At 47.9% G+C, this 24205-nt stretch overlaps 1 protein-coding gene across 3 annotated transcripts in view; it reads right to left on the reverse strand.

Annotated features, from left to right (window-relative positions):
- Positions 1-162: 162 nt before the first annotated feature.
- Positions 163-24205, reverse strand: part of REEP1 (receptor accessory protein 1) — a 69137-nt gene continuing 45094 nt past the window's right edge. Inside the window, exons 6-9 of one of the 3 annotated variants that reach the window (XM_065661506.1) lie at positions 22162-22330; positions 14688-14723; positions 6095-6234; positions 163-3833 (exon numbers count right to left, since the gene is read on the reverse strand). In XM_065661506.1, the coding sequence (XP_065517578.1) occupies positions 3762-3833; positions 6095-6234; positions 14688-14723; positions 22162-22330 (417 nt within the window). In that variant the 3' untranslated portion in view covers positions 163-3761. Of the gene's footprint in view, positions 3834-6094; positions 6235-14687; positions 14724-18074; positions 18605-22161; positions 22331-24205 lie in introns of those variants that run through there. The other 2 variants (XM_065661498.1, XM_065661486.1) reach the window with 2 other exon arrangements.

Below are 24205 nucleotides of genomic sequence, written 5' to 3' on the forward strand. Positions count from 1 at the left end.
GTTCTCCAGCAGGTGTGTGAACAGCAGCTGCTTCTAAAGGTTCTAATAACTAATAATTAACCCAACATTAAGCAGATAGTCCCTGGTGACAGCTCCAGAGCCACCTGCACAGTGAGAGTTTGCTGAAGGAGGCTGTAGCATTTCAATGAACTCACTACTTACTCAGAGTGTTCAGTAGCTGTATTTCGTTTTTTCCAGTTCATAATACAGAAAGAGGTTCTGAAGGACATGCAGCACTTAGTGAATACATCTATATACAGTCAGCCAGAACTGAGATAAAAATCATACAGTGACCAAAGTGATTCTTCTGGCCTGCCAGATACATTGAACAGACTAAAGATGGGGTTTGGGGGTTTGTCCTTTCTTTTTTAAAGAAAAGATTAAGACTTTATTTAAGATGTGTATCGAGCAGTATAACAAACCCAGCCAAACATCAAACCTTTGGAATACTATTGTCATGGCCATCCTTGTGAGGCGTTGAGTGCACCATTCCATCCCAGCTCTTTTCTACCCAGCACTGGAAGGAAACCACATGAAGTGCACGATGAGCATCCTTAGGACAGTTTGCCTAAAGGCAAATCCCAACGCAGAGCTCTCTGCTACGGCAAATATGATGCACAATGAGTACCCGAAACAAACAGGAAAGGAGACTGTGAGCAACGAGCATCCGGTCACAGGAACGAGGGCTTCACCACCACATGAGAACGCTTGAGGAGCAGTCAGAGGCGGCAGGTTGCTACATGAGGTTTGGGAGCATCAGGTCTCCATGCAGCTTTCTCCCTCTTACCAGGAATCAAGAACCCAATTCTGCTTTCCTTTTGTGCTGGGGTTGCACTTGCACAATTCAGATGTGACAGGATACACGTGACGTCTGTCTTGTCTGTCTTGATTTGATGTCATCCTGACTTGGCAACCGCTGTAACTGCGCTGGCACTGCCCCTCTGCCAAGAAAGGAGGCACTGGAGGACAGCATTGAGCTGCTCTAGGCTTGTTCTCATAACTGAGGTGAATTTATGGTGAGATGATCCACAGGCCCATCTTCAGCTGCAGTTTTCTTCCCCTCAGCATTGATTTTACTTGCTCCAAACAACACAGATTTCACTGACGCCTCATGCCAGGCAAAGGCGCTGTTTTCTAGCACTGGCCACCACTGAGAAGCCTGCCTGCCCTACAGGGCTGCTCAGAGAGGCCCCAAACTGTGTTTCTCTTCCTTAAGCCAGATCTGTTGCTAGTTTAAACCATCAACTAAGAGATTTCTTGCTTTTAGGAGTGATCAGCAAGCAGTTAGGTGAGCCAGAACTGGGGGGGGGGGGGAGGGAGCCGAGATTGCTCCCCCAAACACAGCTCAGAAGCCACCATCCACATGTCCTCTCTTTGCTCCCAACCTTTGGTTCAGGCAGGGACATGACTTGCTGAATCAGGCTTGTTCCTTGGCATAGGCAAAGAGCAAAACCAGAACCAAAGACTTCATGTCTGGTGTTTATTCCAATCACCACCAGTAACCAGAAGAGAGAAATGCCAGACTTGGGGCACCACCTGTAAACAACCTGTGTGAGGAAGATGAGGGATTGGAAGCGAATGGCCACTCTCTGGACACACAACACTACAGCACGACGTGTATGTGGGTGAGCATCCGTATTTCTTACCTATCTATACACAAATATACAGCTCAGTTGATAAATTAATACATTTTTGCCAGAGATATGAAAAGGTTTATTTTTGTCATTTATACAGTGAATGTTTTGAGAGATATAAGGCAACTCCCTTGTCAACAACTTCACCTCAGCACTTAAGAAATGCTAAACAGTCAAAGGTTACAGTAAAACAGCAGATTAGACGCACATCTAATAATTGTAGTGAGAATCAATGCTCCTACAGCATGTCTGAGAGTAGAATTTATCAGATGTTACGTAGCTCTATGTTACTGGGGGGGGGGGGGGGTTGGCATCGAGTGCAAACTTGTCAGCTGCTGCTTTCTCTTACGGCAGCCCATTGCGTAGCAGGGAAACACAGCTCGCTTGCAGGATTCTGTCTTCTGCTAACACTGCAGGCAGGGTTTCTTGTTTCTTATTAATGTTTGCCAAAAGGAATCGAATAAACTCTAAAGCTGCTTAAAACCAAAATGCACAAACTTAGCTCCTCAAAGCTTTTGCTGAATGTCTTCCAAGGACTGGCTCTTCTGTGACTGCTATTTAAACAGGTTGGTTTTAATTTACTTTCTCAAGACTTTTTCCTTCCTACCCATTGCAAAATACAATTGAATTAGCACATGTAAAGGAAATAAAATGCTCAGGTAATGAGGCCAAATACTGTGGCAGGCACAGGAAATACCCACTCACTGTTTCTGCTTCCCAGCTAGGCCAGATACACATTTGTGCGGCTGCACACAGTTTATTTCTCTCTTCCCCACATACATAGTAGGAAGCTCTGGGGGAAGCCTCAGGGATCCATCAGCCAGGGAGGGCTGGGATATCAGTGTATAACCAGCAGAGAACAGGTTTCCAAGGGCACTCACTGCGGGTTTCTCTAATCCACTCCACTGTTGGCATCCTGCTGCACCTGACCTGGGTTATCCAGGCTGTTCCCCATCAAGCCCCTGCACTGATCCCTTGGTGATGGCACATTCTATGTGATGCTAAATGTTCTTCTAGTCTACGTGACAGGTCCAAGAGCAAACACAAAGGGCCACGGAGTTAACGTATGAGTGACTGTCACATGCTCAACACTTATAAGAGACACCAACTTGAAGCACAAATACACAAACCCTACCACGTCTTCCTCTTTTATATTTCTCATTTATATATGGATACAAACACACCACTGTGTCTGGTTCTTGTGGTTCTAACCAACTCCATGCTGCAAGCAACACTCAGGCTTCAAACAGCAACTCAGCCCCAGCACCCTGCAAGGAAACCAGTGGCACCTCACCCAGAAGGCAGGGTGCTGGGGCTGATCCTGCTACAGGCAGGGGAGAAGGTGTGTTTTCCTCTCTGAGTGTGTCACTGAAGTGATCCTGAATCTGTCGCTGCACTTAGTACAAGCCTGGCTTGCTCACACTTTCCAACTGGCAGTAGAACCTTTGCCACAAGCAGTATGTTCTTCCAGCTGCCATCATGTTCCACACAATACTCTCCTGGCTCAGGGTGATGAAAATCAAAGACTTCATGACCTCGTTGGAACCACTTCTCTCACACATCTCTTCCTTGTCCTCTGTAAGTGGTTTGTTCTCCATATGGTGTTCCCAGGTTAACTTGCTGAAAGAGAAGCTCAGCTTTCACTAATGAATCTCGGACATTTCATACAAAGTACTTGGATACCTGTTACCTCATCCACAGTCTTGAGGAAAGAGAAATCCACGGGTTCTGCAAATCCACCTCATTCATGGTAAAGCCATAAATAAACACACTGTCAATGTGTCACCATGAGTAACTGCATTGTTACCATCTCTGCTGTGCATTCACAGAGCTAGAGCTATGCAGACACAGATGAGAACTGTAAATGTACAGGTTTGGCGTGAGTGGGGGTACACCCTGCAAACAGAACAAGGACTCTGAACCTGCAGGTGTCTGTCACACTGTCCAACACCACGGACTAACGCGAGAAGCTGTAACAGAGGATACAGAGAGAGGAGAGGGAAAGGCCGTTGTCTACACTGCTGCACAAAGCACATCCATCCCACTGCTGTTTCCTACGTTAACGAGTAGCTCTTTAAGGCAGAAGAGAGACATTCTGTGGATCTTGGTGCTATTGGCTCATTGCACTCACATTGTTTCAGTGGCAGAGGACGAGGTACTTTTCTTCCTGAAGCGAGGTCTAAGGGTCCTAGGCGGTGCCTGCAGGAAAGTAAGAGGAAACGTCAGTGGCATGATAGGAAATGGGTTTTCTTTCCTTAAAATTCATCCATCTTTGCAGCACCTCTGTGGCACTGGTCCCATTCCAGTAATGGAGAAGCAGATCTTGGCACTGAGGATCATTAATGAATGACCAGCTGAGGACTAACTGCTTCAAGAAACCTGTTGTAGTCCTTTACAGAGGTTACCCCAGCAGCTTCCCCTCTGGTGCTTGGTTAGGGGCTAAAGACTGCTAATAACAGGTTGAAGGAGTCAGGACAAATTGATGCCATTGACAACAAACAGCTTGCGGATCAGGAGAGCAAACTGGTGGCAGAAAGACAGCTCTGGTGTGTCCCAGCCTGTCCTGCACTGCCCAGCCCCTCTGAGGGCACATGTGGCATTACAGAGCAGAGGTGAAACACTCTGAGGCTGTAATTCTGATAAGGCAGAACTCCCCAAAGATCAGCCTCTTACTTTGGGCACAGGCCAGACACAATAGACTGAAATCAGTTTAGAAGCCAACTATTGCAGTTCTGTCCTGCAGAGATGCAGTGGTGCAGAGAGCTTCAAAAAGCAGCCCTGAATGCTCAGGAGGAGCCAGACCACTCCATGGAATTCATTTACTGTCACACAGACCTCCAGCTAGATTCTGCGCCATTGACCACAACTCTCTGCCTTCTTCCTTTCAACCAGTTCTCGATCCACCTCACTACTTGATCGTCAAGCCCACACTTCCTTAGCTTATCTATGAGGATGCTGTGGGAGACAGTAATCAATCCCATTCTCCAGACTGGGACAGGATTTAATTAAACTAGAAAACAAACAAACATAAAACCCTCTAATCTGCAACACATACGACTCTCAGAAGAGCTTTGGCATTGGCATTGTGTCTTGTGAGCTTCACAAGAAGAAATGGGTACCAGATGTTGTGGAGGAGCATGAGTTCTCAGTCTGGAGGCCTGTCATAGCATCCTGTAGCACTGCAAGGCCTGGTAAGCTCTTCTACTCCATTTACATCTATATCCAAAGCATCGAACTATTTACCTTTAAGAGTCTGACAGGACCTTACCATTCCTACGTGAGGACTTTGTCACTTCTGTTTTACAGGACTTTCAACCCCCAAATCATGCTGTGTTTCCCCATTCCTGTGATGCAGCAAGGTATAAATACTCATACAGACAAGGAACTGCAGCATGGTGAGGTTTTGGTTAGATTCCATCTAAATCTCCATCTCTTCCAGCTTGCCAATAAACCAAAGTGGTTTCTCACAGAGATGGGATTAATCCAACACCTCACCCCATCTTCCAAGCCTGGAATCCTACCCAAGTCTCCGCTGTGAATCCCCAAAAGCACAACAGACCCGGGTGGGATGGCTGCACACAGAAAGCCACAGCTGAAGGAGGAGAGCTGGGGAAGAAAGCCAGACAGGTCTTAGAGCAAAGCAGTCATGAACTGCACAGTAAAGACTCTTATATATCTCTGCCTCCTTTGGGAGGCCACCAGACAGCTCTGAGAGCAGCCAGAGAGGCTGCATCTTTCCACCATAAGAACAGAGCAGCCCAACCTTTGGTGGTCTTTGGTGAAGATGTGTCAGCTCAGATCTGCGAGCTCCATCTGCTCTGGCTCCATCCTCCCTGCCCGGATCTGGAAGGATTCTTTGTCTACAGCATCTCCCACGGAGGTTTCATTTCCTCCACAACAAAATGTTGCTAAAATTGCTTTTGGCAAACCCCATTGTGAGATCTGCGTCTCCTTTAGGGCTTTTGTTTCCATGGAACAACTTAAAAGTGTACTTGTTAATACAGTGACTGATCCAAACCCCTATGGAGTCATGAACTGCTGCTGGTCTCGGTGGGGTTTGGCTGGGTGTGAACCCAAGTGAAAGGGACGAGGCTCTGTGGGTGCTGTTCTCACTGTAACCATCCTGCCTTGAGGGTGAGAATGTGTTTTCCTCTTCAGACATGAAAAATCAACTGGGTTTGATAGCCAAACCGTCTCACCCAAACACCTCCGCATGGTTTAGAGCTAGAGCCAAGTTTTGCAACTGACAACCATCTCTGAAGCCCATATATCTATGATCTCCACTGGCACCAATTCAGACTCTGTCAGGAGATCCACACATGCATGAAAGTGAGTGAACCCATAGCAAAACCCACCCTTGAAAGACCAGAAATGTTTTGTTTGGTGTTTTTAGACCAAAGGGAGATCTTCATTCCGATAAAGATTCAAGGAATGTTATACAGGGAGGAGCCTTGAAGTACCTCAAGGGGTTGATCTTTCTTTTTGGACTTTTTGTTCATGGATGCACAATCCAGTGAATCGTTCTCCTCATCATCTGAGAACACAGAGCCTTGGGTTTCACAGTTTACTTCAGGTGGCTTTTCAAACGTACTGTCCATGCCTATTTAACAGGGCCATTTACAGTCTAAACGTGAAGACAAGGGATGAAGAAATCAGTGATGGTTCGATTCACACTCTGCCAAACGCCACCTCACTGCAAAGCCATGCATCTTCCAGGCATTAATAGACTGCAGGTTCACACATCACACTCTAGTAATAGCAGCAGTGGGATTAGAAATCAAAAGGGTTTTCTTTATGAAGCCATTATAAGCTCTATTTGGATTATTTTACATATAATTGAGACTAAATTCACAGGCTCTGATGCTCTGGAGGTTGACTCTAGGAAGAGTTCTTTGTTTGTCCAGCCCATAAATAAAATAGCTGATTTATTGAATCACTGATTCCATCCATAGCTCCTCTATTTACAGTTTCCAGAAGTGTCCTCTAGAAGGCACCAAACGAGTGCTGAAGGCCTCTGGTCAGTAGAGAGAGCTGCCCGGGATGCGGAAACATAAAGCACAGCAGCACTGATAGACTTGGAGCTGAGAGAGCTCAAGCTGAGATCCATCGATGTTAACATAAAGCTCCCCCAGGCATTCAGCGGGCTCTCAGCAGTGGGAGCATTCTTCTGTCACTCTAGAGTGAACCGCATGGAGCACTAACTCCACTGATGGATCTGAAGGCAGATTTTGCCCCCATGACTACAGACCACTAACACCAGCTTGGTGGTTCTTGTATCGTAGGGCATGATCATGGTGGGATCGGTCATGTCACACAACACAATCCATTTGCTGCCTTCGATGCAGACAGTGAAGCAAGACAGTCCAAAGCAGGAGGTACAGAAGAGGACACCCAGCATGACCAAGCTTCCTGCATCTCCACAGATGGCTTCTTATCCATGGGGCTGGAGCTTTCTCTGTTTAACTGATAGTTATTTTCCTTCTGCAGCATGTCAGGAGTGGAAGTGTTTGCTGTTTAGACAACATTAACCACAAGTATGTGCTCTGTATTAGACTGTTGTATGAACATACACAGAAACAATGCTCTGTGCTTCTGTCTCAGCCTGACTGTAAGGCTCTGCTGGACCAAAAACTTAAACCTAAAGATTAAACCAAAGAGGACACCTCAACATCCAATGCTTCTTAATCCATTTGGATTCTTAGAGCACAAAAGAACTGAATTCTCCAACAGCTTGTTCAGTTGGGTAACAGAGAGACAAAGGGAAGTGATTTGGCTACAGCAACACCACCAGTCATGAGCAGGTCACTGGGGCTCTCTCCAGTGCCAGACTGAAGTCAGTGAGTTAAAGTCATTCTCAGTCCCTGTGTTCGGCCCACAGGATGCAGCTGCTGCTTGAGGGAGGCTTGAGGGAGCATCCTTTGGCCACTGCCCCTGTGGTCCCGGTCCTTTATCACCATTTGCACGGACAGGCTGACAGACACCACTGCAGGTTACCAGGAAGAGCTGGGAATTGTCCTTTTTTCCCCAGATACACTGACAGTGCTGATTGTCACATTGCAGAGAGGTCCAGGATAGTGCTGCATTGGTTCTGTTGTCTGCGTATGACTGTTGCATCAGGACTACGCTGTGGGGAGATTTAAATCTCTAGACCACAAGGCAAAACAGTGCAGGAATATTCTATTTGGAGTACTATTTAATCCTTCTACTTGGGAAATGGCCCAGGAGCCAGGTTTAGGCCATCTTGGATGTGGAATATGGTCCTTGTTGCCTCTCTAAGCCAACAACAACTGAAGTCAAGTTTGGTTTAAATGGTGTTTGCTCAGCCAAGCCTGAAGCATGCCTAAACCTTCAGCTTGGAGGCCAAGTGCTGCCCATAGATTCTCTCTTCCCCTGGGGTCCCTCATACGTGGACTGCAGGCTGGACTTCAGGCAGTTTGTTTCCAGATGATAAATAGTAAAAGTGGGTCAGGACCCATTCAGGCGCCTCACTGAGGTTTGCACAGTGGAACAACAACACACCTCCAGGTGCTGCTGTGGGGACACACAGGTTTTCCCCATGGAAAAGAGGACTCTGAATGGGACAGGATGGAGGGGTGTTGGAGAAGCAGAATTAGAGCATTTTAGTGCATGGAGACACCGGCTGCTGAAGCTGAAGGAACACAGGATCAGGCCAATGTGCTTGCTCCCTTCCTCCTACAGCCAGACCCTTTGCTGGAGGAGACAGAAGGAACCGTCAGCCCTGATAACGCTCTCATGAATCCCATGGTTTTCCAATGTACGTTGCTTTCTCCGTTATTATTCTCCCTCTTCAACCGGGTGCTGGGTTAAAAAGATCCCCAGGCAGCTCTGCCACCCGTGTCGTGCGTCTCCATGGCAGGCACAGCCTCCTATGGGCTCTTCTGTTCTCAAGGGTCACATCCAGGTATATCCAGAGAGCTCGGGCTCCAAGCTGGCACATACAGCTTTGACCCTGCAGCAGAGGGGTCTGCAATGTCCACTGGAAGCTGGGCTGATGCCCTCTTCTCCCCATCTCATTGTGGATGAGGCACTGAAAGCCAGCCAAATGGGAGCCAGTTTTGCTTCAGCCTCACTGAACTGGGAAAGGGAAGAAGCGGACCTATCCCAAGCCTTTCTGCTACATTGCTGACCATTGACCAGAGCGGATCTTGAATACAAGATCCAGGAGCAAGAAGGGAGGATTCCCTGCCCATCCTGCCTCAGGGGTTGCACTGCAGCAATCCCAACCTTGTATTGACCTGGTGTGCCAGATTTTGTCCCACGTTTGTGGAAGCATTACACTGTTGTGGGGCTGGAGGCAGCACATCTCAAAGGGCAGCTGCTGTGCGAGTGCCAGCTCGGAAGTCGGGGTTTCTTGTGGTGACAGGATAAAACCCTGATTTTCCTTCCCCAAAAGAGCTCTCCTCTGCAGGAGAAAATGTAAATCAGGGGATCAACCAGGATAAAAAGCACACATGAGGAATTAGTGAGGAATTCTTACAGAGAATGGATGGGTTCTGGGACACCAAGGTTTGTTTATGGAGAAGGTAAAGTCTGCTCCTTGCGGACAGCGCTTGGTCTTGGGTGACTGGCTCCTAAAAGACACCTTTAGGATATGAGGCTGTGTATTGAGCCTCAGGCCATCATGGATGTCCCCAAAGTGGGAGTGCCAGCAGCCAGGGACAGCCCCAGGGCCTGTGTCACAGCATGGACCACACACCAGATGATGCTCCTGCCTCTCTCAGCCTTAGGAGACCCTCACTGCCCATCTCAGAGCTGTGTGTCCGGTGTCTCCACCTCCCACATTTATGGCTCCACAGCTTTGCATGGAGGGGCAGGACGGCTGCAGAGATGGGAAATCCACTGTGTGCCAGGGCAAAAGCTGCTGTGCCTCTTGCAGCTTTCAATATCCTGATGACTCCTCTCCCTGCACTGAGGCAAGACAGAACCTGACTGCAAACAGTGTAAGGAAACAGACCCTGTAATTCCAGTTCCTATCATCCTAATTCCTTCAAAGGGAACCGATATAACAAACACAGTATTTGGGAAGCCCTGAAGCCAGGCATATTACAAGGTAAAGTTGACATTTGAGTGCTCTGCAGAGGTAGGATCTAAGGTATTACAAATGCACAACAGGGAACCATGCAGCAGGAAAAGGGAATGTGAGGCCAGACCATCATCATCTTTAAGCTCTGTGATTTTAGAAGGGCTAAGAAATCTTCTATAGCAAAAAGTGGGATTCGGTAGCGTGCTGGTTCTTCAGCCATCACTTTGTTTCAGGCTCTGGTCCATGCTGCTGTGCAAACCTGGAGTAACTCCTATGGATTTCCATGAGTACAACAGAGGTCAGGATCTGGCACGCTCTAACTACAGATGAGACACTTAAATACAGTTACAGTGGGAATCAGGCACCCCTTTGAGGGAAGCTGAACCTCCCCCTTACTTTGCTGGGCACAACACATGTTCCTCCCACTGCAATTCCTTAGGAGCAATGGGGAAAACCATAGTTACAGACTACACAAGCCAGGATCAGGTATTGTTATGGAATATATGGAATATAATTGTTATGGAATATAATTATTGCAATGGAAGATAAAGCCACTCCAAAGCTAAGCCTTTCCAGGGGATAATTAATATTAAAGAGGTTTGCACACCACTTAGTAAGAGGAGGTATTTAGTATACAATGGCAATCAGCTTCTTTTCGCTGCAACAAAGACAAATTGGCCATCATTTCCAAAGGACATTGACCCAAGCCATGTGCTTGCCCAACACTTCTCACTGTCAAACCAAGGAGTTAGGAGCAGCCAACTCCCCCAGCACACACTGCCCAAACAGAGGCACACATCGTCTCCAAATCAAGTGCAACCAAAGCAAACAAGTTGAATCACAGCAACAAAGCCACCCGTTAATGAAAACGCATCCCACAAAGGATTAAGTTGTTAAGTGCTAGTCTTGCCCAAACACCACAGAAGAACACCCATGCGATCTGTAACACTTACATCAGAGTCCCATCATATTTGTATAGAGAAAAGGAAAGAATAAACTGTTAGGGGAAAACATTGGGGTGTAGAGAACGAAGGAACATTGGTTCAGAGCACAGAAATCTTCATCTTTGCATATCTATGGTTCAAGTGGAGTTTATTAAGCAACAATTAATGTTTCAGCTTCCTGCTGGTAAGATGCTAATGTACTTAAAGAACCTACTGATTGACCCTGAAATAAGCATAGTAAGTATGAAAGTACTTCAAAATACCCAGAGAAGCCCCCAAATGGCCATTCAGAGGTACCAGTGCAAAGCGATGCAAATCATCCCTGTAGCAACTTGATTAACATTTAGTAAAGGGAAGTTTTAAGGAGCAAAATGCCTGGAGCAATAGAAAGCTGATTGTTCTTTAAGGTCAATGAGAGAAAGGTTAAAAATAATCCCTGCCACAAGAGGCTGCAAGCAAAACTGGCTAAGAACAGAACTGAAACACCTACCCCATTTCATTGCATCAGTTCAGAGATACAAAAAGAGCCCCTTGATGCAAAGTCATTTAGGCTTTTAAGAGTACTTTCCACTGTAATCATCTCATGTGCAAGTTGTAGCATAATATGAAGGGGTTGGATACATCTAATATATACCAATAGGGTGCTTTGTTTAAAGCACGATATTGTGGAAGTCCCATTAAGGCCCTCACTGAGCTGCAGTGCTGATTGTGTGTGATCCGTCAGCTTGTCTTTGGGGTGACAATCATATGGGAAGGGATCCAACATCATTTTATGGGGTCTGGCTTAATGCTACAGCACCCTGAGGATGGCTGAGTAAACATGTTGGCCAGGCTGACTGTCAGCCACGGTGAGCTGCAGTTTTAAGGTGTTTTTAAGTTTTTAAATGCCTCGCAAATACCTGCAGGCTCAACAGTTCTGCTATAGAGCTGATTCTTCAGGATCTAATACATATATTTATTAGATATAAGGAGGAAGTTCTTTACTGTGAGGGTGGCGAGGCACTGGAATGGGTTGCCCAAGGATGTGGTGAATGCTCCATCCCTGGCAGTGTTCAAGGCTGGACAGAGCCTTGGGTAGCATGGTCTAGTGTGAGGTGTCCCTGCCCATGGCAGGGGGTTGGAACTGGATGATCTTAAGGTCCCTTCCAAGCCAAACCATTCTATGATGCCCTGCAAGGATTAAAATTGCTCCTCCCTCCCCACCATGGCACCGGTCTTTGCAAAAGCACCCAAGAGATGTTAGCTGAGAAAATACCACCGAATATAGTATTTGTTACTTCTTAAATGCCAGCTCCAAGCAAGACTGTTTAACACTGCCCAGCGGTTAAGCATTTACCAGACCCTGCCAAGAGACAAGCATATCCCTGGAGATTTTCACTCTGTCCTTCTGAAGGGGAAAAAGGGCTCTGACATAATTGCATCGTTGTTCCTTAATGCTGCAGCCTGACTTTCCACAGCCTGCCAACACAGAGGATTAGATAAAAGGAAGAGGTTCTTTATTGTGAGGGTGCTGAGGCGCCGGCACAGGGTGCCCAGAGAAGCTGTGGCTGCCCCATCCCTGGCAGTGTTCAAGGCCAGGTTGGACACAGGGGCTTGGAGCAAGCTGCTCCAGTGGAAGGTGTCCCTGCCCATGGCAGGGGTTGGAGCTGGATGAGCTTTAAGGCCCCTTCCAACCCAAACCATTCCATGATAATCCTATGTTAAGTGATAAATCAGAAACTTGTGTAAAGACCTAGAAGGAGTTTTGCCAGCAAAAGCCTTCCCCTGGGCAAGAGCTGGCACAGAAGCTGTCAACAAGACAACGCTGGCATATGCATAGTGGAACACACTTGTATTTAGTGAAGCTGCCCAGAGCAAAGCAGGATGAATGTCCTGAATTGTGTCAACGCTTTGTCATGTGCAGAGCATGAGGCTGGCTGGAGGGAGCCAAATGGGCAGGGAAGAGCTTCAGCAGCGGAGGAACCCATCACCACCACTGACAGTGCCAGATCTGCTGCCCTGGGACAGGGGGAGCTCCTGCTGCACTCAGCCTGGCTTTTGGTCTCTGGACTCCATGGCACTTGCAGGCCATGAAACCCTCTCGTGGGATATAATCTATGGAGCAGGATGGGCGGACTTGTGCTCCCCCAGCTTAAGAGCTGAGGGGGTTTATATGAATCAACCAGAGAGAAACCTTTCACCTCCAAGAGCCTTAAAGCAACTGCCAAAAAGGCTGCATCATGGCTCTAAACCAGCCTCTCACACTGCTGCTTGAGCTCAGGCTTGACGACGGGCCCATTTAGATTACCAGCTCTTTGGAGACAAGTGCTGTTAATGATTGCACTCTTAAACTGGCGACACAAAAGCCTGCACCCAGGAAAGATGAGTTCAGGACCACTTCGTCCCAGCTATACAAACTTTGCCTCTGTCTTCCCCCTGCTTTCTGTGGCACTGCAAAACGTGTTCGCACGATGCAGTGAGCCCTCTGAGCTGCCCAAGCTGCGCTTACAAAGAGGCATTTTCAACGTCAGGCCCTTGTCTGACAGTGCATTAATGCATCTATTGCCTTGGAGACAGAGAAAAGGCAGCCTGTGGAGAGAGAATGAACCTTCTACGAGATAGAGCCTCAGTGTATCCCTATTGACACGGCCTAAGGGACTACTGGATTAAGTCTGGGGGGAGGGAATAGTAAAACAAGCCAATCTGAAAGCAATTTAAACCAGATCGACATGACTTTGGGCCCAATTTGTAAACATATTGGACTGATTAAATGACTTTCCTAAGGTTCACTCCTGACTATAAAGCACTTGAGGATGCAGTGATCCTTTTCATAAATAACACTTTGAAGTCAAATCCATAGCATTGGTTTCGGCTAAAATTAGAAGGGTGCTAATAAAACGTGCTGTGAATACCAGTGTCCCATTGATGGCTTAAACAGACACCACCTTAAACAGGCTTCATTCTGCACGGCGGCCCCGAATGTGCTGGTGCAAAGAACTAGAAGAGGACAGCAGGGAGGGTGAAAAAGCAACCACGAGGCTTGGTTTGCCACCTACACAGGGTGCAAGGAGACGGCGTCAGGTTGGGATCACCACCTCCGAGCCCTGATGCAGTGGGAAGGCACACAGGGCTGAACCCCAGTGGCAGCACCGTGATCTTCAGACCCTCTGCTGTAGTGCCCGGGGTGATTACAGTGTGCAGAGTAAACACAAAGTGAGTGTGATGAGAAGTAAAGGAGTCACAAAGGTCTTTTGCTCCCGCTAACACGAGACGCTGCCATTCTGGACGCAGCCCCATCCTCTGGCATGCCCAAATCTGAGGCCTCCCCATCCATTCATCTGCCACTGGGACACAATGCAGCAGTGATATAGCTCAGCTCTTAGCAGCCGACCGGTGCAGCATTGAAAACACCACCAGCAGCTAAACTATTCACCCACTCCAAGTCTGTAAACACAATGAACACTGGGGACAGTGGGGACAGGCTTCAAACCCAGCTCTAGCACAGACTGAAGCAGGGAGAGTCCATTTAACCCTGCTTTGTCACACCACTTTGTCTGCTATTGGGCTTTGCTCCTGCTCGTCCCAAACACAAATGTCCCCTCCACCAACAACATGCCAATCCTTAGGGAACAGAAGAAAACAGCAAAGGCCACGTTTGGTGGGGCTTGGAGCAACCTGCTGTAGTGGAAGGTGTCCCTGCCCATGGCAGGGGTTGGAACTGGATGGGCTTTAAGGTCCCTTCCAACACAAACCATGCTGTGATTCTATGAAAGCACTGGGGGATACAGGGCAGAGGAGTTACCCTGGTGCAGTGGGGACAGCGGCACATCCTCTAGAACACAGAGGACCGGAGCTCTCCAGAGAAACACACCGCAGCCTTGGGTACCACGGGTCAGTAGGGTGAGCAGCACTGCAACGCTGGCCGTCAGCACGCACCCAGCTCCCACAGCCTGGCCTTCCCCTGGTTTGTTCCCCTGGTGTTAGGAGACCCAGTGAGCACGAGTGTGAGGAGCAAGCCAGGCTGGGGGGCACAGCCATGCCTGAAAGGGATGCGCGGCTGTGGAGCACAAGAAAGGCAGCACTCACCTCTGAGGAGCCGGCACACCGAGCAACACGTGCACACTGGAAGAAGAGCTGAGCGTTAGGAACCCATCAGGCTAAGCCACCGACTCCCACAAAACACTCGGCATCGTTTGGAGATGGAATTCAAGGCCCTTGTGTGCATAGAGAGGTGATTGTCTCTACCCACCGGCACGGAGCGCACACAGGAACGCGCCTCATCCCGGGCTAGGTGCCTAATGGGTGTTCAGGCTGGGATTCCATGCAGCTCGCTGGCTCTGGTCTGATCACTGGACAGAAATAACTCCTGACCAGAGGGATCTGGGAGCCTGGATGAGCAATGGGTAAAGCAGTGCAAAAGGCTGATGAATACAAGCACAGGGTGCAACACTGGGACTTGTATTGCTACATGCCTGCACTTCTTTTTCCGGTAGATTCAGATATCTACAAGCAGCCATTCACACAGCTTCCGAAGGAAAACTTCCCCTGATCTATCCAGAACAGGAGCGTGCTGAGGAGTCCTGCAGGAATTATGCTTTGGGGGATTTGCTATAAGGATGACAGCAACCAAGGGAATAGCATCGCACCCTTCAGTGAGAATGCAGGGGGATCACAGCTTCACCCCGAGGAGAGCCTGGCTTCCAGGAAACAGCCCAGAAACAATTCCCAGTCTGAGCTTTCCAATGAAACCCTCCCAGTGGCATCAATGACTCCAGATTAAAAGAGCTTTTGAATTACAGGGTTTGATTCCTTTGGTCAGGATTCTCCTGCAATTCCGTAGCTTCACAGCCATTTTAAACCAGCACAAACCAGCGCTGCTGCTGACAGCGGATGTCCCATTGCCCCTCACACTCTGGCCTCCACCTTCCTTGTCCCATGGCTGATGTCTGTGCTGCTGCTCTCTGCTGGCTTTGAGGACCTGGGCCAGCCAAAGAGCAAGGAACAGCATTTGACTTGAACCAGCTCCCTGAGAGGGGTCAGCACATGTAAGGTTTAAACATGTCCAAGGTGAAAGGATGGCATGGGGCAGAAGCAGGCCGTTGGGTCATGCCCTTTCAACAGGAGCGCTGGCTCACACTGGCTGGATGCTGCTGTGAAACTATGGCCTTTGTAATAGAGGTGAGCCTCAGCCAACCTCAAGCGATGTGCTGTGAGCTGAGCCTCTGGTTTTACACGGAAGCTGCTGATCAGTTTTGTGATGGTTCATCCTCTGAGAGCCCACACAACATCTGCGCAAGGGTTGTTCCCACACGTCTCTGGAGTTCTTCTAGCTGGTGGGGAGCGAACTACAGCGGCGTGTGCCGAATGCTGATGTTCCACCACCTTCGTTCTCTTCTGCAAAGCCTTCAGTGCTTAAGTGCAAAACCAAGCAGCAGCCTTGAGTCTCTCCTGCACAGAGGAGGGGACGGTACCAGAACGCACATTTCTGCTTTGGAATCATTCCAGCTGAGAATGATCTCTGCCTGGGGCAGGCTGAAGCAGAAAGGGCACATGGTCTGGCAATACAGAGGATGGCTCCATAATACATGATCCTCAGGCCCAGACAGTATCAGCGCTGGACACCGACCACCCCCTGATGCAACACACTGCTGCTGCTGCTGAAGTGCATCCCACTGACACCCCAAAGCCAGGCTGGTCTCCAGTGCCCAACCAGCTCACATCAGCAACCCTGAGATATGTTTGCCTCAGCTCCAGGACTGAGCTATGTGACACCATGGCCAGTATCCTGCTCCTGTCACACGTGTCACTCACCAGCCATCACAAGGGAACAAGATGCATCTGTACTGTCCAGGATGCTTTAAGGCAATACTGTAACGTTAAGAAGTGCAAAAGCCCCCCTCCCCAGTGCTAATAAAGACATGCCTGTGTGTGCATTGTTACTGGGCATCAGGATTGCCTTGGAAAATGGTTGGAAATCTTGTTCTGGAGCTTCCACTTTTCCATTGCCATGAGCAGCCACACAACACTTACAGCTCCCAAAGGAAAGGGGCAGCTGTGTGGAAGCAGCACAGGTTGGAACAGGCATCGGAGCTGAAGTATCACCAGCTCTCATCAGCATGCCAAGACAGTAAATTGAGAACGGCTGCACTAAAAGCAAAGTGAAAGATCAGACAGAGAGGACAGAGAAGAGGAGGAGAAGGGCTTTCTGTGTGATGGGAGTGAAGAGCTGGAGCACCTGGAGCCCACTGCACGATGGAAGGGCACCTACACAAGTGGGGCAGCTCAACGTATAGGGAGCACCATTGATAGGCGGCAAAGAAAAGGAGGAGTAATCTCCCGTGCCTCAAAAGCAGCTCCTGCATATTCTATTCCTTGGCCTCACAAGACACTCTTCAGCAGCCAAAATAACCCTTTGCTGTGTCTGCACGTGGTTGTTACAGGCTAAATGTCAAGCTCTTCACAGGGTGCTTTGTGTCAAGAGGGGATTCAGAGCATCACAAACCCATCTAACCAGCAGCAGGCACTGTAAAAACAGCAGCAAGGGAGATGAGACAGGCTGAGCAGTTATTTAGCATGGCCTGAGTGCGGTGGTTCAAAAAGTGACCTCCTGAAATGTATATCCCACCTTTTTGTATGAGACTGCTATTTTTATATAATCCCAAGAACATTGTTGCTGTGTGGCCTCCTTGAAACAAGGATGTACAGAAACATGTGCTTGAGAATTACCTCCTGGGATATATCAAGGCATAGACGATCATATGCACTTTTTAGAAAGCTAACAAAAGAAAGAATTTTAGCTGAAATAATGTTGTAAATTACTATACTAGATCAGACTAATGTTTATCTGTCCCATATTCCCATCTCCAACAGTAGTCAGAATCAGACGCATATGAGGATGGTGGAAGAATATGCATGGTGAAAGTACTAGAGGATAATTTGTACCTAAGAAAATTTTCCTCATTCATTAAGTATGGATTCATGCCCTCAAGAAGAAAGGCTTAAAGTGTTTTCTGGATTCTGGGCTTTGGGTCTGGTTTAGGTTACTTTTTCTGGTTTGACATCCTGTGTCACTATCTCATCCTTTTTTGCTACGGTGTCATGTGTCAACAAGTGTAGGCCGATCATTCAACAAATGTGTAGTTTCTTTGAAGAGCTTTTGTTTACCTAATTTTATGACTCTTTGAATCTCTTTGGAACTTGGGCTGGAGGCAGGAAGGAGTGGACTTCTCTATAAAATTAAGGACTTTGACTTCCCAGCGCAGCTACCCAGCTGCGGTGGCTCCGCAGCCAGCTTTTGGCCAAAGCCCACCGGGGTCAGGAGAGTCTTTTCATGGATTTCAGTGGGCTTGGAAACATGCCCAAGAGATGGGAAATCAGAACCTGAAGCATTCCTGGTGCTCACAGGCTGAGTTCATATGGACAAACCCGAGGTTCAGCAGCCTCAGCTGTGCAGGGAACACAACAGAGCTCTCCCCATGCCCCTGGCTTTCCAAATCACTTTCCTTCAGATATATCTGCTCTTAAACAGTCACTCGATAGGACTGGAACTCGCAACACCGAGTTCTACACCAGGCCTGGCTGTGGGTTCATTGCTCAGGGAATGGGACCCATCTAAAGCCCTGTGACAACCTAAAGAGCCATCACTTGCCTTTGCCTGGTTATTGTAAGTGAGGGTGTGATTCCCTGCTCCGTTCCTTCAGGAGCAAAGCTGGAGGAGCTTCCAACTCTGGGCCTCTTCATCTCGTACCTCCCCAAAGGTCTCCCAGAACAGTTATGTTGGAGGCTCCCAGCGAGGCAGATCAGCAAACCAGTCTGAGTTCGAAATAATCCCTCACAAACAGGACAAGAAAGCGTTTTTATCTGGACCCAACCTGGGATTTCTTCCCAAGTCCAAGCTGGGCAGCTTGAGTGACCACAGTGACCTTAACTCCACCACCCGAGGGTAGCACTTGACATCCAGTTATCCTTAGGCTGCTGTTCTCGCTTTGACACGGCTGTCTCACCTGCTGGGAAAATTAAGAGCCTGTACTAGATGCAAAACCAATGCCTCAGCCTCTGTACATCCCTGACAGCCGTATGGGAGAAACAAAGGGAGCTGCAAAAGCGCTGCCTTGGGCCATCTGCGCATGCACGGCTCCATCACAACACCACTTCAGGTGCCTGTCCCTGCCACATCGATCAGTTGTAAACTCAAGCAGTGACTTGCCCAGGGAGGTTGTGAGTGTTCCATCCCTGGCGGTGTTCAAGGCCAGGTTGGATGAAGCCTTGGGTGACATGGTTTAGTGTGAGGTGTCCCTGCCCATGGCAAGGGGCTGGAACTGGATGATCTTGAGGTCCTTTCCAACCCAAACCATTCTATGATTCTAACTACAAGCTGCAGAGGACTGTTAAAGGTTGGTATAGATGGAGGATGTAGGGAGTGGGGGCACCTGAATGGACAAATGCTGAAGAGCTATAAGGGTGACATCCAGGTCAAGGCATTGAGATCCCAGCACATCCATGTGCACTTCTCACATGTCTGCACTGTGGAAAGAAAAAGGGCAGAATAAAAGAAGGGAAAACAGAAAAAGGGGCATTCCAATTGTCCAGAAACTTCTCAGTAGTAGCAGATAGAGCACTGTTACTACAGACAGAAAAACCCTCCTGCCAAACTAGGGTCAGGACTTTTCTATGGGCATTTTACATGTTATAATCACTGAAGTAAGAAGACCACATAAGAAAGCTTCTAAGGTATTGAGCATAAAATACACAAGCGTCTTCCTCCACATGCAGCTTTCAGGACCTGGGTTTGGGAAGTACAATTAGCTCTGTTGTAGGGACACACTGATGAACAAAGGTGTGCTCCAGGTCATACCAGGGGTGCGCAATAAAGCGGGGTGTGAATTCATGTGTCCCCACTCACAGTCTTAACTCCTAACAACCGCACTGCTCCTTCTGCACACACAGGACCTGTTCCTTCAAACCTTCCCTAAAAGCTTCCGTAAAGCGGATTCCTACTCTGATCAAGGGTACAGTGCTTGCAGCCCCAACCAGGCTCTCTATTAATGTTCTTGAAGTTGTTGCATGTATGCCAGCAACCACTGTCATGTTACAAAGACCTTTTACAAGGAAGACGAGTTCTTTGGCTGAGTCACCCTCGTGTCAAACAGAGTCTGGGGTATTTTTGCTGACTCCATCTGATGTCAGCCCGACTATGGCCCATTATCTCTAAAGCAGGAATATAAAGAGAAGTCCAACGTTCCTGTGAGGCAGTGGGGACAGCTGACATGGACATTTGTGTTATCCGAGGGCTTTGGGGCAGGAAAGAGCTGTGTGTCAGCTGTTTGTAGTGACTGCTCATGCACATACTCATATGTATACATTACATGTGTTTCTAGCATACTAAGAGGCAGTAGCAAATTCTGTCTGCCCCTTGCTTATGTGCAACACTCCCAACTAAAGAAAAACGGAAGGTGGAGTGATGGAGCCGTATCTGGGCTCGGTGTGCCTACGGCAGTGTCAGCTCACCCTGAATATGGCCTTCAAGGTGTGACACACTTGAGCTGCTAGACCACATTCTTATATACACACACATGGGATAAGTCATGACTGATCCATTTGCCCCTCTGGACATTCTGACTTCAGACACAATTGTGCCCACACACAACAGCACAAGGACTGGAGAGACCAGGACTGTATCTTTCACTTCATCTGATTGAAAGTGAGGGCAAACCTGTGGCTATATATAGGAGGAAGATGAGATATATATATATATATATATATAGAGAGAGAGAGAGAGAGAGAGAGAGAGAGAGAGAGAGAGAGAGAGAGAGAGATAGATGCCACCAACCTATGAGGGAACCACTCTCTGGAGGTGCCTCTCTGTACTGTCTGTAGGTGGAGAAGGGGCCTGCAAGCAGGCTCCTGGATTGGGGACCTCAGTGAAATCCCCAAGTGAGATGGGACAGATAAAAGTCTTGGAAGATTTGTGTTCTTTTCATTAAAAGACAAATTAAAACCAAAATATCAAGCTACTTGGATCCAAAAATCCACGAGAAACATTAGTTTGAAAAGTTCAATGAACAATTCCTTTTTGAGAGATCCTTGTACAGCACTGGTATGAAAACAGATCAAAATCCAAAGCTTTTGTGTGTTAAGGCAGGGGTTTGAAACCAGGTAAGTTAAGTTCACTGCCTTAAGAATGAACCTATAAAGGCTGCTCTATACAACATGGAATTAAGATAACTCGATAATGCTTTACTTGCGCTATTTGGTATTTTGGCTTAAATACGTGGGGTGGTTTCTTTCATTGTTTCTTTTCTATTAAGAGCTTTATATTCTAGGTGTGAACACTTTTAGACTGATTACTACAAGAGAAGTGCATATGAAACCTTACACAAACCTGAGAATAAAACCCCATGGCACCAACATCAGCTGTTTCAATTTGCCCGTAGAGAAAAGCCTGTGAGTTATAGTCCTTAGAACTTGTAAAGGACTCAAAGGACACTCTTTAGGAAGGCTGAAACAAGACATTTCTAATACATTCCAATACCAAAGCAAACTCGAAGGGGTGGCCATCTGCACAGGCTTGAAACACAGCGAAGGTCTGCACAGCCCTCACCGCACACGAGCTGAAACTGCTCAGCTTCCAACTCGCCAGCATGTGTTTCACAAGGTACCAAGCGCAACGCGCCTGCAACTCTCTGTGCCTAACATCAGTGGAGCTGCATGATCCTCGGTGTTTGGGAGCCCCAGAGGCCATCTGGAACCGCCTGCTTGGGATAACCCTCCATGTCTCAGTTCTGGAGACCTAACCTGCAAAGCTATCTGCAAGTCAATGTTTTGGCTCTGGGCTCAGAAAGATTCCTTTAACCAAGCTTGAATGGATCCGATTCCCACCATAAGGCTTCGCCCCTTTGGAAACAAACCATTGCCCTTCAGAGAACCTAGTTTTCCATAACAGTGCTTATGCAAACATCTTTTATATCAGAAACAGCTGCGAGATCTTGGTCTCTGCTTCTAGGAGTGCTTTATATGGGGTTTATTTCTCAGCAGGCTTCCCTGGTGATAAAGTTCTGGAACTACAACCATCAAGCGTTGTTACAGCTACTGTACAGTCCAGAAGCAGCACAAGTGGGCGTAATTCAAACCAGATATCCATTAGAACTCGTATTTATGTTGAGGTGCCATAAGAGAGGCTGTATCAACATATGGGGGCTCTGATGATAATAATGACCCTTGCTCACTACTGTGCATTCTTATCCCCTCCTTTTGCCCTTCCATTACCCCCTTATTGAAAAAGCACCGGCCCAGAGCTCAGCTTTTCAGCTCAAGTTGCAAGGCTTGATGCTGGCTCCTTTGCGTGCTCAAGCCCCATCCTTGGCAGCAGGCAGGAATAGTTCCCATCAAAAGATGATACTGTTTTCTCTCTTAAGTGCCAAGAGACTCAGCAGCATGTGTGTGTCCTGTGAATGCACCGCCTGCAGTGCCTGGTGCTGTCTGTTCCTGCCAACTGCCATGACTTCATTCAGCCGTGGGACGCTGCAGACACCGCGATGCTGGAAATAACACCGGTGCTTACCTGAGCTGCCAGTGCCTTCCGATGCACTTCGGGATGGTTTTGGGTGGCTCTGTTTGCTACTTGTTCGTACAGTGACCGAAGGAGGAACAGTGCTGCTGCTGTCTCCACGGATCGTCGAGAGATCCTGCATGCTAAAGCTCCTTAGTCTCTCAGACAGGGCCCCCTGTCCCTGGTTAAAAAAGGAAGCAAACAACAGGCATAAAAGTTAGAGACAGCAGTGTGTTTTGAGCCTTTCTTCTCTTTGCTCATTGAAATGCTGGTCCAGTAGCCTAGGGAGGACAAAAAACAACTGAAGAGCATCATTTCCCTCTCTTTGCTCTTCATTTTGGGGGGGGTTCTATGCACAAAGTAATTCAAACTTTGGTCAGCGAGCATCTCTGATTCTTCAATGCAGCCATCTGAGCTCAGAGCAGCCTTGACTGCATCTAAAGGAGCAGGATGTTGTGGTGTCTTTCTAGCAGGTACTTTTCTTCCCTAGCATCTGAGTCAAATCAGTGCTTGGCTTCAGAAACACTTAATAGTCTGCATCAGAGTAACTCCCTTTAAAGTTACCATCTCTGATACTCACCCATCCTTTCTCAGCCATACACAGAATTTCCTGAGGAATTTGAAGGTAATAAATAGTTAATGTTAAACGCAAGGAAACATTCCAGTGCTTTTTCATGCAGCTTAAGGAAGAAATAAGCACAGTATGTTTCTTTCTTTCTAGAGTTTTAGGCAAGCTCTCAATCAGGCAAAACCTCACACTGCTTAGTGAAAGGAATGTAGCTGTTGTAATGGATGGGCTGGTTAAATGACACCTTGCATTAAAACTACATCCCATAAAGGAGTTGTCTGTAAGTATATGTATATATTCTATAACCTTCACACTACACCACTGCCATTAAGAATGCCAGCAAATACAATCAATACAACGTGTCCTTCTCTGTTGGCTACATGAAGTGACATTCAGAATATAAATAGCATAACTGATAAAAACCAAATGCATATGGAGCTCAATTCTAGACTTATTTCCATTAGTGTAAATTAAGAAGACTTCAATGGATGTGTCAACTGAGGTGAAATCAGAAAGATGGCAAACAACAGCACATACTGCCCTGTTTAACAAAAGAGATAAGGCACACTGCAGTAATTCACACACCACTGTCATTTAGACTTGCATTTATCAAAGCAGTGCATCATAGAATCACAGAGTGGTCTGGGTCGGAAGGGACCTTAAAGCTCACCCAGTTCCAACCCCTGCCATGGACAGGGACCCCTTCCACTGGAGCAGCTTGCTCCAAGCCCCTGTGTCCAACCTGGCCTTGAGCACTGCCAGGGATGGGGCAGCCACAGCTTCTCTGGGCACCCTGTGCCAGCGCCTCAGCACCCTCACAGGGAAGAGCTTCTGCCTAAGAGCTCATCTCAGTCTCCCCTCGGGCAGGTTCAAGCCATTCCCCTTGGCCTGATCCTACAGGCCCTTGTCCAAAGCCCCTCTGCAGGTTTCCTATAGCCCCTTTAGGCACTGAAGCTGCTCTAAGGTCTCCTGCAGCCATTCCCTTCTCCAGGCTGAACCAGCTTTGTTAACCTCTCACCTCTGCCATCTCATTCTCCAACCTACCACAAGAGCTGATGCCTGAATACTGGCTACTCCTGGCAGTGGCTGAGACACTCTCGAGACATGTTGTGAGTCCAAGAGGCACCTCAAGTTATTCCCCTTAGGCCAGCCTGTGGTACATTTGCTTTGTAGTCTATGTCTGTAAGTGGTACTGGGTGCTTCACTGGAGCTGCCCTGCAGGGCTGGTTAGCTGGGTGATCCCAGCCATCCAGAGCTCAGTGCAGTCCTGGATGGGCTGTGCAGCTTGCACTGGAGTCTTGCACAGCCATCCAGTGTGCATCCTGGCACAAGACATCCTACCCATAGTCTGAGTACAACACACGGATCCCTACAGAGAGCAAGCTGAAGGCAATCAGACCACTGAATCATACTTTGCTGTTGCAGAATGACTGGACCAGCAATGCCAGAGAGTTAACATTCAGTGAGCTGTGTAACCCCAGTACTGCA

Source organism: Lathamus discolor, chromosome 1 (genome assembly GCF_037157495.1).
Source record: "Lathamus discolor isolate bLatDis1 chromosome 1, bLatDis1.hap1, whole genome shotgun sequence".
Classification (NCBI taxonomy): domain Eukaryota; kingdom Metazoa; phylum Chordata; class Aves; order Psittaciformes; family Psittacidae; genus Lathamus; species Lathamus discolor.